The sequence below is a fragment of the Scophthalmus maximus genome, chromosome 5 (assembly GCF_022379125.1).
Source record: "Scophthalmus maximus strain ysfricsl-2021 chromosome 5, ASM2237912v1, whole genome shotgun sequence".
Lineage (NCBI taxonomy): Eukaryota > Metazoa > Chordata > Actinopteri > Pleuronectiformes > Scophthalmidae > Scophthalmus > Scophthalmus maximus.
In genome coordinates this window covers 24,533,143-24,547,104 of record NC_061519.1, presented here as the reverse complement: position 1 = coordinate 24,547,104, position 13,962 = coordinate 24,533,143, and the positions used below count along the sequence as shown (strand labels likewise).

Sequence of the window (13,962 nt, the reverse complement as noted above, 5' to 3'; positions counted from 1 at the left end):
GAAGTCTCTCTCTCGAGGTGTCATAGACGCGGGCAGATGACGAGATTACTCCAAACTAAATCCACTACAGAGACCGGGGACGGGCCGACTGTCTTGGGACGCCCGACTCTGTGAACCTGTTGATCTGCGGAGCGAACCACAGGTCTCCTCGATATTGAGCTCTTATAATAAATACTTCTGCCTAAGACATCCACGGTGTCCGTCTTCCTGAATCAGCATCCTCTCCATCAGTTGTTCCATTTTGGACTCCAAATTGTTCCACTTCAGTTACTATGTGGAGAATTTTTTCGATTGTGTCGTTTTGAACGGAGCCGGTGCCAGGAGACTATTGGCGCACTTTAGCTAAGCACAACAACCGAAATCCGCTGGAAAACGGCAATTCCAATTCTGGCCGACTCCAATAACGTGAAATATCCCTAGCAACAACTCTTAAAGGGGCGGCACAGAGGGGGGTCGTCCCCTCACCCGAGGGTCGATGGCTTTCATCCCCGGCTCCTCCAGTCCACGTAACCTAAGTGTCCTTGGGTCAAGACACTTGACCCTTTAAAATTGCCCGTGAATGGCGTGCGATAGAAAAAGAAAAGAAGCACTGCATGAATATGTGTGAATGGGTAAAAGCACTGTAGATCACTCTGGGTGGTGGAGAAGACGAGACGAGCGCCGTATGAATATAGTGACATTTTTCAATTTGAAGCTCACGAGTTCGTACACAATCAGACTTACACTGTGTTTACTGTTGTCTTGCGTGTAATTGGTTGTATTGTGTAACTAATTTCTTTCTGTTTCCCCCCCAAACAGCCGGGTGCAGTCATTTCTTTTACATCAGGTGTATAGAATGTTTTTTGTAAAGATAAAATTACTTTTAATTTATGAGCTTTAGAGATGCTGGGAGGCAAATTTATTTTCCCCACTTTGGACAGATGAGTCAGGGGAGTTGTTTTTTTCATCAGTCTAAAGCGCTAAGCTTGGCCGGCGTTATGCTGCGTTCATGTCATATCAGCGTTTCCGTAATTACCGACTCTCCCCACTCTTGTAAATAACCCCCGCACGTACGACTGCAGCAAAGAAACCACCGTCACTCAACATTATGGCAATTTGTTTACATTTCACACTTGTACACTTGTGCTTCATAGCTGTCTCTTGAGCGAAAAACCGCTCGCATGCCAAGTAGAATGAGGTTCTTTGAAAGGAACTCTTTGTCTTTCCCTTTTTTTGGCGTTGCTGGTGTTTTCGAGTGAGACAGAATCTCAAATAGTGAGTGAGAAGCATTGACAAGTTGTAGAACATGGGAATCTTTCCCCGTCATCGTCTTAATCCCTTCGACATGATGTGAGTGTGTAGCATAAGATTTCCCCAAAATGTTGAACCTTCCAATTCTCCCGTTGGAAAGGCTTTTTTTCCCCCCGACAGGATTAAGCAGGAGAATTTTTTCTAGGGTATATGATGTTAACACAAGTGTCTTCTTTTTTTATTGCACCTGTTAATATATATTGTAGCGTAAGCACATGTAAAAGTATGTGAACCGACTGGCTGATGTCAACCACATTAAGAAGCTTAGCTAAGATTAGCCGTCATTAGCCACTTAGCTTTAGCAAGAGCAAAACACCTGTGTGTGTGTGTGTGTGTGTGAGAGAGGTTTCTTCTTTTAAAAGTTAATATTTCCATTTAAGCTAGCAACAAGAGTAGCATATTAGCCAAATATTAGCTTTCTCTTTCTGTTTGAGTAGCCTACTAAGCTAGCTTATGCTTTAGCTAACATTTACATTTCTTGAATCTGTGACACAAGACATTCATACAGTTGTTCCCGACAGGATTAAGCAGAAGAATAATTCCCAAAGTACATGATGATAACTTTTGCTGAACAGCAGCTACTTTGGCCTCATTTGTGTCTTCTTTATTTATTTATTTTATTGCGCCTGTTAAAATATATTGTAACGTTGTCACAAATAAAAGTATGTAAACCGACCTGCTGAAGAAGATTAGCTAGGATTAGCCGCCATTAGCTACAGGAGCGAAACACGTGAGTGTGTGTGTGTGTGTGTGTGTGTGTTGAATTGAGTGTGTGTGTGTGTGTGTGAGAGAGTGAGAGGGGGCAAGAGGAGCATATTAGCAACAAGACAAGCATATTAGCCAAATAATATTAGCTTCCTCCTTCTGTTTGAGTAGCCTACATCGCTAGCTTAAGCTAACATTTGAATGTCTTGAATCTGTGACACAAGACATTTATACAGTTTAATGTTCCCAACTCGAGTGATAAAGATACCCAAACAAACAAGAACGAGAATCCCAACTGCAACTACACTTTAAAACATTTATATGTTTTCATCGTCATATTTTTACATACTGCATATGCATATGTCGATGTTTACATGTTTGCTGCAGGTCTCTAACCTGTAACTGTCACTTAAGCGGCTGGATGTCTACATTTCCCCTCGGGATCCATTCAGTATTTATCCACCTCTCTTTCTTTAGTCGGCCAGAAGAAAGCTTACAAAGAGGGAGGGCGCTACAGGGGCTCGCGCCGCAGGTACATACAGCCCGGACAGAAACAGACAGCAGCATCACGTTCTAATAATGCGAGAGAGCCAAAGCATAGAATCTATGGGAGAAGCAGCTGGAGCTGGCGTGGTGGGAAGACAGTTGCTGCTTGTACTCCGACGCAGGATCATCGGAAGCATCTGTTGCGTGGGCCGCGGCGGCGGTGACCGGCCTTATGTTAGAAATCTGCCTGGACGTAAAAATAATCTAATTGCAGCTTTGAATTCGGGCGAAAAAGGATGTTAACAGTTCAACCTGGCGTGGACCAATTAACAAGCGATGAAACTTTTTTTTTTATCACAGGGTTTATTTGCCGTGTGCTCGGAATCCGAACGGCCGGACAACTTTTCTTTTTTATCAATCTTTCGGTGGCGTAATCATCAGGTCCGTTAGAGATACTGGATGTTACGTGGGGGGGGGGGGGGGCAACCATTTTTTAATTTGTCGTGTTCACAACAGGTGATTGACGGGCTGTTGTTCTCCAAGAGGAAGGGGGTCGGGGGGGCATGTTGAACAGGTGCGAGTTCACACTCACACACAAAAAAAAGAGACTGTGTGTGTGTGTGTGTGTGTGTGTTTGTGTGTGTGTGTGTGTGAGTGTGAGAGAGTGTAAGTGTGTGTGTGTGTGTGTGTGTGTGTGTGTGTGTGTTGTATGCCGTATGGCTCAGGTTACCCTGACAGGAGGGAGCAAGAGGGAGGAGGAATTTGATGTTTGTAGTGTGTGTGTGTGTGTGTGGGGGGGGGGGGTGTGCCAGGCCCAAAAAAAGCCACCAGTGTCTTCCCCACGAGGGGGCGGGAGGTCTCTGCTGTGGTGGGGGCCCCCGGAGCACTGTCCTTCACACTACAACTTGTCTGCAGGTCCAGCATGGGCAAAGGGGTAAGTGTGCTCATTATTCATTTTTAAATCTACTTTTCCTCTCACCGTTTTTTTTAAAATCACAGTCGAGCCTCTGCTTACCCGTCATCAGCGAGCGGAAGATTGTGAACACTGAGTTCCCTTCTGAACCTTTCATGTACAGTCACAGCACATATGGCTTCGGACACGCGTCGTGGAAAGCTACTGACTTGATGTCGTGATGTCTCCCCGGGGGCTGCTCGGTTACACTCACCCCTCTGGCTGGTGGGCTTTCCCCCTGCCCTCCACCATTTTTCTTTTTGCCAAGGTTGTCGTTTATTTGTGTAATTAAGTACATTTTTTTAATTCCCTCCATCAGGGCCCCGAGTCCATTTACCTTTATGGCGGGACGGGCTGGTTATTGTCCTTAAAACGCAGCAGGCAAGAGAAATCGCTATGCCAGACACATTTCAGGCTCTGTGTGTGTGTGTGTGTGTGTGTGTGTTGTGTGTTGTGTGTGTGTGTGTGTGTGTGTGTGCACTCTCTCCCCCTCTTTTGGCTCTTTTTTGATTACTCCTTCACTGTGTCACTCGCTCGCGATCTCCCCTCAATCTCTCCGTACTGTCCTTCCCCTCCGCTGACACGCACACGTGCTGCCAAGGGGAGACTGACAGCGGCAGATGAATTCCATGATGCGCCGTTCTTCCATCTGTCCCCGACACACACACACACACACACACACACACACACACACACACACACACACACACAGTGAATGGAGTGAGCTGTTTGCCAGTCGTGCCAGGAGACAGGAACCAAGCAGCCTAAACAAAGTCCCCTGGGCCTCACATTGACACACGTAATATGTGGCTCAACGAGCATGTGACCCCCCCCCCCCCCCCCCACCGTCTGCACTTATTCTTCCTGTGGGGGGGTTTTGTGGGATGGTACAGTGGCCTACGGGGGCCTGATGTATGTGTAATTCGCTCTCTTTTCTCCAACCCCCCCCCCCCCCCCGCAGTGTGGCGCCGAGAATGGAGGGAAGAGGAGGAAGAAGGACAGGGATTTGGAGGAGCTGAAGAAGGAGGTGTCCTTGGTGAGAAAAACAAGCTGTCGCCGGCCCAACACCCACTCTCCACGCACAGTGATTGATTCTGACCCCCCCCCCCAACAGTGTAAACGCCAAAGTCACCAGGTTATTTAACAAGGCCAGTAAATGGGGCGAAAAAGGGCGGCCCCCTGGGAAAAAACACCCCAAAATGGGGGCGATCCCACCTGCTGGACGCCGTCAGTCTGGAAGAGGGGCCTGTGAGCCGGCGCTCTCCTCCCTCTGCTCGGCGTTGTGCTGCGGGAGAGACGCTGAATAATTTGTGGGCCACCAGCAGTGAAGTGCGAGCTTCTTTTTCTCGTCTTGTGCAGAGCCGCGGCTCCTCTTTTGAGCCGCTGTCAAAAGGCAGCCGAGCGCTTTCGCCCGCGAAAGACTCGGGGTGTGTGTCTCTGACAAAGCGGCCTCGTGTCAATTACCCCCCCCCCCCCCCCCCCCCCCGACTGATTAAGGAGCAGCGTTCCTTGTGCGCCGTCAATACTTTTTTGGGGAGCCTGCGATGAAGCGATCGGCCTGCTCCGTGAAACTGCTTCCCCATTCTGTGATTTCATACAATTTATTAATTTTTTCTATACCCAGAAAATCCTCAGAACCCCGCCGATGATCAATATTGGATGCATGGGGGTGGGGGGGGGGGGGCTTAGAAACAAAAAGCTTAACGAGCAATCTGCCTTGTGAACACTGGGTCATGTCTTTTGATTCGCCGCCGCCCCCCCGAATTATGTGGAGCCGCAATTCAGTGTGGTCCACCGGGACCTGGCCGTGTAGGTGCAGCAGGTCGGTTGGACTCGCCCCCGTCTCCTTGTTTAATTAGACCAGCTGACAGCACCACACTGCATTTCAAGATCTTCAACAACACCGTATCCTCAGGTGGCTTTCGGAAAAACAATTAGGAAAATGAACCGGCAGACGACAAAGTAAACCCGACACATGTCTGCAGGGTGGGGGGGGGGTGCCCTTTGACCTCTTTGATCCATCACAAGGAATGAATCATACATTTGACGCCCCCTGAATCCACGTGAGGTAGTAGAGAGAATAAAAGGTTGGGTTTTTTTTCTGCCGTAAGATGGAAGAGTATAATTCATATATATATATATATATATATATATATATATATATATATATATATATATATATAAAGCTGCTGATTTACTGATCCCGCTCCACTGAAGCACAAATCACACAGAAAAAATGAATATTTTTATCCCTGCAGGATGACCACAAAATAACTCTGGACGATTTAGGAAAACGCTATGGTGTGGACCTCACACGGGTAAGGACACACACACACACACGCACGCACGCACACACACACACACACACACACACACACGCTCATTTTCTCCACACAAACGCAACAACAAAGAGTAGAGTATCTCCTAGTCTCTGCTCACCCTGTTACCGGGGAGAAAAAAAAGGCAACATCCCGTGCTCACCTTGAGCCTCCTTCTTCATCTTTAATCCCTCCATCGCACACAAACTCGTCCAAACACACACACACACACACACATATTGATGCACAAAAATCCTTAAAAAATAATTGATACTATGAGGCATAAAATCAGGAAGAAGTTCAATGAAGTAAAATCCAGCAGTTGTATTGCAGAGTACGTGAAGATGAGGAGAGTCACTCGCTTTATTATACATGTGGCTTTAAATAGGCCAGGCAGGAATACTTGATGCTCCGCATCTGCAGATGTGCAAATGGGGCCATTGTGATGTAATAAGATTCCCAGAATGACATCCATTCCTTTAACAATTTGCTCTCCGTCCCCTTCAGGGCTTGACCAGTTCCAGAGCGCTGGAGATTCTGGCCAGGGACGGTCCGAACGCCCTGACGCCGCCGCCCACCACCCCGGAGTGGGTCAAGTTCTGCCGCCAGCTGTTCGGCGGCTTCTCCGTGCTGCTGTGGATCGGCGCCATCCTCTGCTTCCTGGCCTACTGCATCCAGGTGGCCACGGAGGACGAGCCGGTCAACGACAACGTGAGAAACTGCTCGTGTGAAAGCAATTGCACATGTATATATATATTATATTATTATTATTATTACACTTATAATACAGGTACGATAGACACATGCGGTCGAGTTTCACCTGCCTGCTTCTTTTGTGTATGTCCATACATCCTGAGCAGGGTTTTACATTAACAGATGCGTGATTTTAACCCCTTGTTTAGACTCATGCATCATGTACAGTACAACTTCACCTAAACCAGATTCTACCTCTATGAAAAAGACTGACTCGTCTTTCAGAACTGGTAAAAAAAAAAATTATTTACATCAATATTGATATTACAATTTGGTGTAAAACAAATCAATATTTATCCAAATTTTTTCCTGACATAATTTTTTGTTCGGCCGACGTACTGTATATTGTCATGTAGATTGTAGGTTCATTTCTACAAATGTACTGGCCTTAACATCTCCTTATACCAATATTGCCCCAAACAATTATCTTTAGATATCCTAACTATAACAATGATTTCATCATCAGTTTGTTTTGCTTCATGATTTTACATCTGTCCGCCTCAACTGCTGACATAAAATGAACTTAAGATGACCACTTCTTCTTTCAAGTGTGTTTAAGACCAACTTATTCTTCTATTATGATGTAAAAGCAGCCAGTGACATATTGGCAGGAAATTTTTCGGAGAGGGAAAAATCCTCTAGGTGACCAATCTTAAACAACTCATTTGTTCTTTATTAAAAACGTGAGGGAAAATCTGTAAATTGAACAAAAGGTATCGACACATGATCGTACCATATGTCGGTAAAAATGTCAAATCCTAAGTCTTGTCTTAATCTATAAAACCCAGAAGAGCCCAAAATACAGACTTCTTCATTTGACCTTTACTCAACCAGGACGACCTCTTCAGGCCTCAATCTCCTTTTCCCGAAATTCCAGAGTTTAGTGGCGATAAAGTTCAGTCAAATGAACCAATACAGAGCCAACATTCGCTCAAGGAAATAGATAGAAGAAAAGCCGAAATGAGGGAAAACGTACGGGTCCGTCCAAGAGCGCGTGAGCCGCTGACACCGCCGTCGGCCTCGGCATCCGCGCGGCGTTATCCGTACGGCAGCATTAGGAGTCATTATGCAATCGTCAGTCAACCCTCTCCAAAACCTCAGACGGCACTAAACCCCTTACATAATATACAGTAACGCATCGAGTAGATAGACACACACGCACACATGTAATAACTCTAATCTCCCCATGATTTAATCTCCACGTTGAGCTCTGACTATGTGCAGCTGGATGCTCCGCTGAGCCACTTCAAAGCCCCGACTTGCCTGCAGCTTTGGCTTCTTTCAGCCGTTTGCATAATGCACAAACGCGTGTTTGAGATGAAAATCCCCCCCCCCCCCCCAACAGGACGCCACGCGTCGCCCTTGTATTGAGACAAACTCGGCTTTCATTATTTTGATGTATTCATTGAGCGGAGAGGGGTTTTTTTTTTTCAAGCCCCTCGGAAGCGTCGGCGAACCGCAGAAGTCACACGACTCATTGCTGCCAGTGTAAGATGTTCAACGTCGGGCAAAGATTGTGATCTTTTTCAAAACCTTTCACAGTGGCAGATGGACACGTACGTGTCACCTGTCGGGACCGACGCCTCGCTGGTCAATCGCGCACGAGAACAAGAAGCGGCTCCCGGAGCCAGAAGAGGGCGAAAAGAAAATAAAAGAGCAGAGATTTACATCTCAAACACGTGGAGACAAAGCAGGGAGCTGGAAACATGGAGGCGGATACTGTAAACACTGACAGGTGTCGGCACGAATGGTTTTCCTGGTTCAGAAAAAGATTTCGCAAGAAGTTATTCGAGTGTAAAATAGAAAAAAAAAACAAACACGCTTTCCAATGGAAGCAGCAACTTCCAACACGGCAAACTGTTTTTTAACAGTTTAATCTATTTAAGGGTCGCGGGGGGCTGGAGCCAATCCCAGCTGACGTTGGGCGAGAGGCGGGGTTCACCCTGGACAGGTCGCCAGCCTATCACAGGGCCACATACAGAGACGGACGACCATTCACTCTCACATTCACACCTACAGTCCAGTTAGAGTCTCCAATGAACCTGACCCCATTCTCATGTCTCTGGACTGTGGGAGGAAGCCGGAGAACCCGGAGAGAACCCACGCACACACGGGGAGAACATGCAAACTCCAGACAGAAAGGCCCTGGTTGGTTTGAACCGGGACTCGAACCCAGAACCTTCTTGCTGTGAGGTTACATCTCTCTGTGCCCCCCCGCAGACCGACCTCTCGGTTCTGGGTTTCGGGAGACAGATGTTCACTTGGCCTCACTCCGAAGCGTCCGAGCTGAAAGGAGTAGACGCGAGGGTTCAGCTCCAGGTCGGACGATTCCCCCTGACTCTCCCACGGAGACCTGAGAGCTTCCCCCGGTTTTTCTCTCTTGCACTTCGCATTCAGGCTGTTGCTTTCTTAGAAGAAGGCGAAAAAAACAGACTGAGGCTTGTAAATCCCCATTTCCTGTGCTTCAAACGCGCCTTACACATCGACCAAACTCAGCCGACGATGACACTAACTCCCCCCCGTGGCCTGGGCTTTACCGCCTCCCTCCCTCCCTCCGTTTCAGTTGTACCTGGGCGTGGTGCTCTCGGCCGTGGTGATCATCACCGGCTGCTTCTCCTACTTCCAGGAGGCCAAGAGCTCCCGCATCATGGACTCCTTCAAGAAGATGGTGCCTCAGGTGAGTCGACGGCCATTTCTTTGTGGTTATTCTGAATCAATAAGCCGTCCCTCAAGTGGGGCTTACACACACACACACACACACACACACTCTCACTTGAGTGGAAACCTAATAAGCTCGCGCAAATAAGGGGGAGAATAAATGCTGGAGCCAACTTTGGATTGTGAGCGTGTTTCCCCTCACGTTATCCACCTGGAGCACTTTCGATTGCCTAATTCTTTAATCTATTTAGGCTCTTTTCACTCCCTTCTTGTCGCCTCCGTTCCCCCACCGGTCTCTTCTCTCCCTCCTTCCCTTTTCATTCCTTCTCTCTCTCTGTATATCTGCCGTTCACATACCTCCGCACCCTCTGGCTCCTCTTTCTGTTTTTTTCTTAATCTCTCTGCTGTCTGCTGCGCTGACTAAACCCCTCTCTCTCTCTCTCTCTCTCTCTCTCTCATCCTCATCCTCCTTGTCTCTCGCTTTTGCCTTTTCCCTTCTCCCTTTTCTTTTTTCCTCTCTCTCTCTCTCTCTCTCTCTCTCTCTCCATGCCAGCAAGCGCTGGTGATCCGGGAGGGGGAGAAGATGCAGATCAATGCCGAGCTTGTGGTGCAGGGAGATCTGGTGGAGATCAAAGGGGGAGACCGCATCCCAGCTGACCTCCGAGTGGTCTCCTCCAGCGGATGCAAGGTAGGAGGGGGGGGGGGGGGGGGGGGGGTGCTCGTGGGATTACAGCAGTTTGCTTTGGTCCTAATTTGCTCTCTCTCTTTCTTTCTTTCTTTCTCATCATCGTCTTAAGGTAGCACTTGCTCATCAACACTAAAACAAAGTGCGGCCGCCGAGGCTGAGGGGATTGACGGGTAGTTGGTCACGAACCAAAGTATCGTTTCAAAAAGTTTTGGGCCTGATGACGTTATTTAAAAAAAAAATATATATATATATATATATATATAATCATCAGAAATGTTTCATGGTCCAAAGCCAAAGGATGTTTTGTTTTTTTCCAGTGGTGCAAAGGTAAAAAAGTCCAGGGGGGGGGGGGGGGGGGGGGGGTCGAGTCAGGTCACTGCGGTTAGGTGTGAAGTGCCGATCCGTCTCGTAGATCTGGAGATGGTCCGCTGGATGTTTTGAAAAACTCATTGAACGGCAAACCCGTGGAATATTTGTCGAGATGATGTCAACGGTGAAGAGACGGAATAGGCCGGACGATTGAGCCTCGCTACTAGTTTGGCTAAAAACGAAATTAATTGGAACAAATACTGCACTTGTCAAAGGATAATCACACGTACAGTGTATACGTTCTTATTTACAGTTGGACCATATTGACATCATCTGAATTCTTTTACTTTTTGGAATCTTGACCACTGTAAATTGTCCACTCTAACTAAAAAACTTCCTAAATTATATCATGCCAACCTTATTCCAACTTTATAGTTTTTATATATATACAGTATATTTTTTTTCAATTTATGGTTTAATGACCCTGCAGCTCACATGTCTTTACTCTCTGTTGCCCCGGCTACTGCCGACAGGATTCTTTCAGATGAATACGACGTCTGACACTGACAAACAAAAGATGAACAAGCCGCGTGTCTAAATCACCGTATGACTAATGTTCACGTCCTGATGACCCATGTGCAGTATTAACTCTGCTCCTCACCCACTTGTGGGTGGATGGCATTAAATAGTCAAAACGTTTCATCCCGCTAATTGTCAGGGAGATAAATGTCCGTCCGTCTTCCGGGAGGCATGTTCTCCTGCGGTGATGAAGTAGTTTAATAAAAGTACATGTCTGAGCAATGATAACCAATCAGCTGACGGTGTTCAGCATCATTCATCACCAACTCCAATACTGCTGCCGCTGACAAGTGCGGGTCCAGTTGTGAAGTCTAAAGTCATAGTTGAGTAACGACTCTCACACCAATCTTTCAGATTCTTGTTTTTTTTGATTTTTTTTGTTGTTGCCGATAACAGAAAAACCCAGAAAGTCATCGGTAACCCATCTGGAGCTGGAAGGGCCAGGTCCTTTTCAGCTTCTTAAATGTGAATATGTTCTGGTTTCTTTGCTCCTCTGCGACAGTGGACTGAATATCGCTGGTGTGTGGACGGAACGAAACATCATCTTGAGGCTTTGGGGAAAAGCGATGGTCGTTTTGTGACTTTAATGGACCAAACAACTCGTCCATCAATCGGGAAAAATCATCGACAGATTAATTCGATGATGGAGATAATCGTTAGTTGCAGCCATGAAATTAAAGTGCCATTCTTTTCCCGTCGTAAAGTGCTAGTACAACACTAGTAAAAATCCAGGTAAATAAATACAGACATCTACAAAACCATAATCAATCAGTTGTAAATTCTGAGCAGCAAGAACCATCACAAATAAAAACTACGACCAATCACTACAGATCTAAACCAATCTAATCAATAATAATAATAAGACTTACACGGACGCTATTGCCCTGTATACAGAAACACTAAGAAATACCATAGAAATAAAAGTCCAACCCATTAATAGCTTAGCAACCAGCCTGACGGAAATTCCTGCATTATCGACATCATCGTTGTCATTATCACCACCACCTTCATCATCATCATCATCAGTAATATCATGCGAGAGAGAGATCAGGACTCCAGGTGTTCTGCTGGGAGGACCAGCCGCCTCCCACCCTGTCCTCCTCCTCCTCGCTCACCTCCGGGTGACGCTCATCCCTTCTCTCCGTCTTCTCTCCCCGTCTCTCTCTCCCTGAAGGTGGACAACTCCTCCCTGACGGGAGAGTCCGAGCCGCAGACTCGCTCCCCGGAGTTCACGCACGACAATCCGCTGGAGACCCGCAACATCTGCTTCTACTCCACCAACTGTGTCGAGGGTCAGTAGGCCACATCTGGCCGAGGGGGTCTCTCTCAGCGACTCTAAACGCCTCTTCTTCTTCTTCTTCTTCTTCTTCTCCTCCCTCTTCTTCTTCTTCTTCTCTGTGTTTTTTTTCTTCTTCTTGCCCTAAAGCTGCGCGGAGACGAACTTCGCCTTTTTGCTTTTGCCGCCCGACCGTGAATTTCAGAGCCCTATTCATCAGATGTCCCCTCCCGCTCGCCGTCCCGCAGCGCAGTGTGTAGTTGTTGAATTTGGAATGTACAAAGATTATTAATGGGTGTTTCCCTTTGAGAATTCTTAGCCGGTATGTTGGTCGTTATCAGTCATCAAATAGCGACGCGGGAGCATTTCAATGGGCTTCTCGTCTTCTTTCATATCTTCATCTGAATTGTGGTTATGATTATTTATGAAGTTAACGGCTGAACTCTAAAGCATAATACAACCGGTTTGGAGGTGAAAGAGATAGTAGTTTTGGGTATAATAAGGAGGATCCTGCAATTTAAATCCGCTCATTAGTTAACTGTTTTAGGCTCAAATATGATTCTAGACGTCCAAAAACAATCTCAGCTTTTCGGAAGCTCTCGATCAAATCACATAATCTTCATGGACATGTAGTTTGTCATGGAACTGTACACATCATTCCCGAGCAGTTTATGGACTTCTTCTCGTCCATGGATATTGTTATGGATAAAAAAAAATCATTTCAGAAATGCGCGTCTCTCGTCCGAATCTGAAATGGAAACCGTAAAGCGTGGAGCTGTGTTTAGTGCGCAGTCACACGGTCCATTACTCAGGTTTAGTTCCTGTGTGTGGTTTGTGTTTTAGGATCCAATTTATGCAAGAAAACCCTTTTTGAGATGCGTGTCCCTTCGATTTCTGCTTCCACTCCAGTACAGCGGAGGTGAAGTGAATTGTGTTAACGCCGTTCACGGGATTAGAAAAATTATGACAAAAAATCTTTTCTTTTTCCTACAAACATTTGTGTGGTTCACTCGCGGGTCTCGTTTTCATTCAAACTTGCATTCTGCTGAGAAAAGTAAGTCCCTGTTGAGAAAGAGAAGAACCCCCCCCACCCCCCCCCCCCATGCCTGTTGCAAAGTTTGTTCTCTCACGAGATTCAGATTCTCTCCACACTCGCTCCCGTCTGTCGTCTGCTCAGCCTCAGCCCACATGACCATCAATCACCGGGGGCCAAACCCCTGTAATTCATCTCCATCCATCACTTCTCTCCTCGTCCAGCACATCAGCCCCCCCCCCCCCCCCCCCCCCCCGATCAACCCCTCCTTTCTGTTTACAAAGACGAAGGCATGCGGACTATCGGACTGTCTTCCGCACTATTACACCCCCCCCCCGGCAAAAGATGTCCGAGGTCCATGTTGGAAGTGATTAATCGCCCAAATCCTTTTTCTGCTCAGCGAGTGTAATTTGGATGATTTTAAAATTGCCTTTTCGTACAATTATATGATGAGCTGATGATTTTGTCGACCCCCCCTCCCCCCCCTCCCGCCCCTCGCTCTCCCAGGTACGGCCCAGGGCATCGTGATAGGCACCGGTGACCGAACGGTGATGGGGCGCATCGCCACGCTGGCGTCCGAGCTGGAGGTCCGCCAGACGCCCATCAACATCGAGATCGAACACTTCATCCGCCTCATCACGGGCGTGGCCGTCTTCCTGGGCGTGAGCTTCTTCATCCTGTCGCTCATCCTGGGCTACACTTGGCTGGAGGCCGTCATCTTCCTCATCGGCATCATCGTGGCCAACGTGCCCGAGGGACTGCTGGCTACTGTCACGGTAAGTAGTGTGTGTGTGTGTGTGTGTGTGTGTGTGTGCGTGTGTGGTTGTTTTTCTTTCTTTCAAAACCTCATCATTTGGAGTTTGTACAGATTTTCACGAGAACTGTCTGGAGAACATCATTTTAAACCGTCTTTAT

The 13,962-nt window shown here is 47.2% G+C and overlaps 1 protein-coding gene across 2 annotated transcripts in view; it reads left to right on the top strand.

Moving 5' to 3' along the window:
- atp1a2a (ATPase Na+/K+ transporting subunit alpha 2a) overlaps positions 1-13,962 on the top strand; it is a 41,060-nt gene that overhangs the window by 1,789 nt on the left and 25,309 nt on the right. The window contains exons 1-8 of one of the 2 annotated variants that reach the window (XM_035634448.2): positions 3,296-3,415; positions 4,395-4,469; positions 5,692-5,751; positions 6,259-6,462; positions 9,068-9,181; positions 9,716-9,850; positions 11,913-12,030; positions 13,555-13,823. In XM_035634448.2, the coding sequence (XP_035490341.1) occupies positions 3,404-3,415; positions 4,395-4,469; positions 5,692-5,751; positions 6,259-6,462; positions 9,068-9,181; positions 9,716-9,850; positions 11,913-12,030; positions 13,555-13,823 (987 nt within the window). In that variant the 5' untranslated portion in view covers positions 3,296-3,403. Of the gene's footprint in view, positions 1-3,295; positions 3,416-4,394; positions 4,470-5,691; positions 5,752-6,258; positions 6,463-9,067; positions 9,182-9,715; positions 9,851-11,912; positions 12,031-13,554; positions 13,824-13,962 lie in introns of those variants that run through there. The other variant, XM_035634449.2, reaches the window with a different exon arrangement.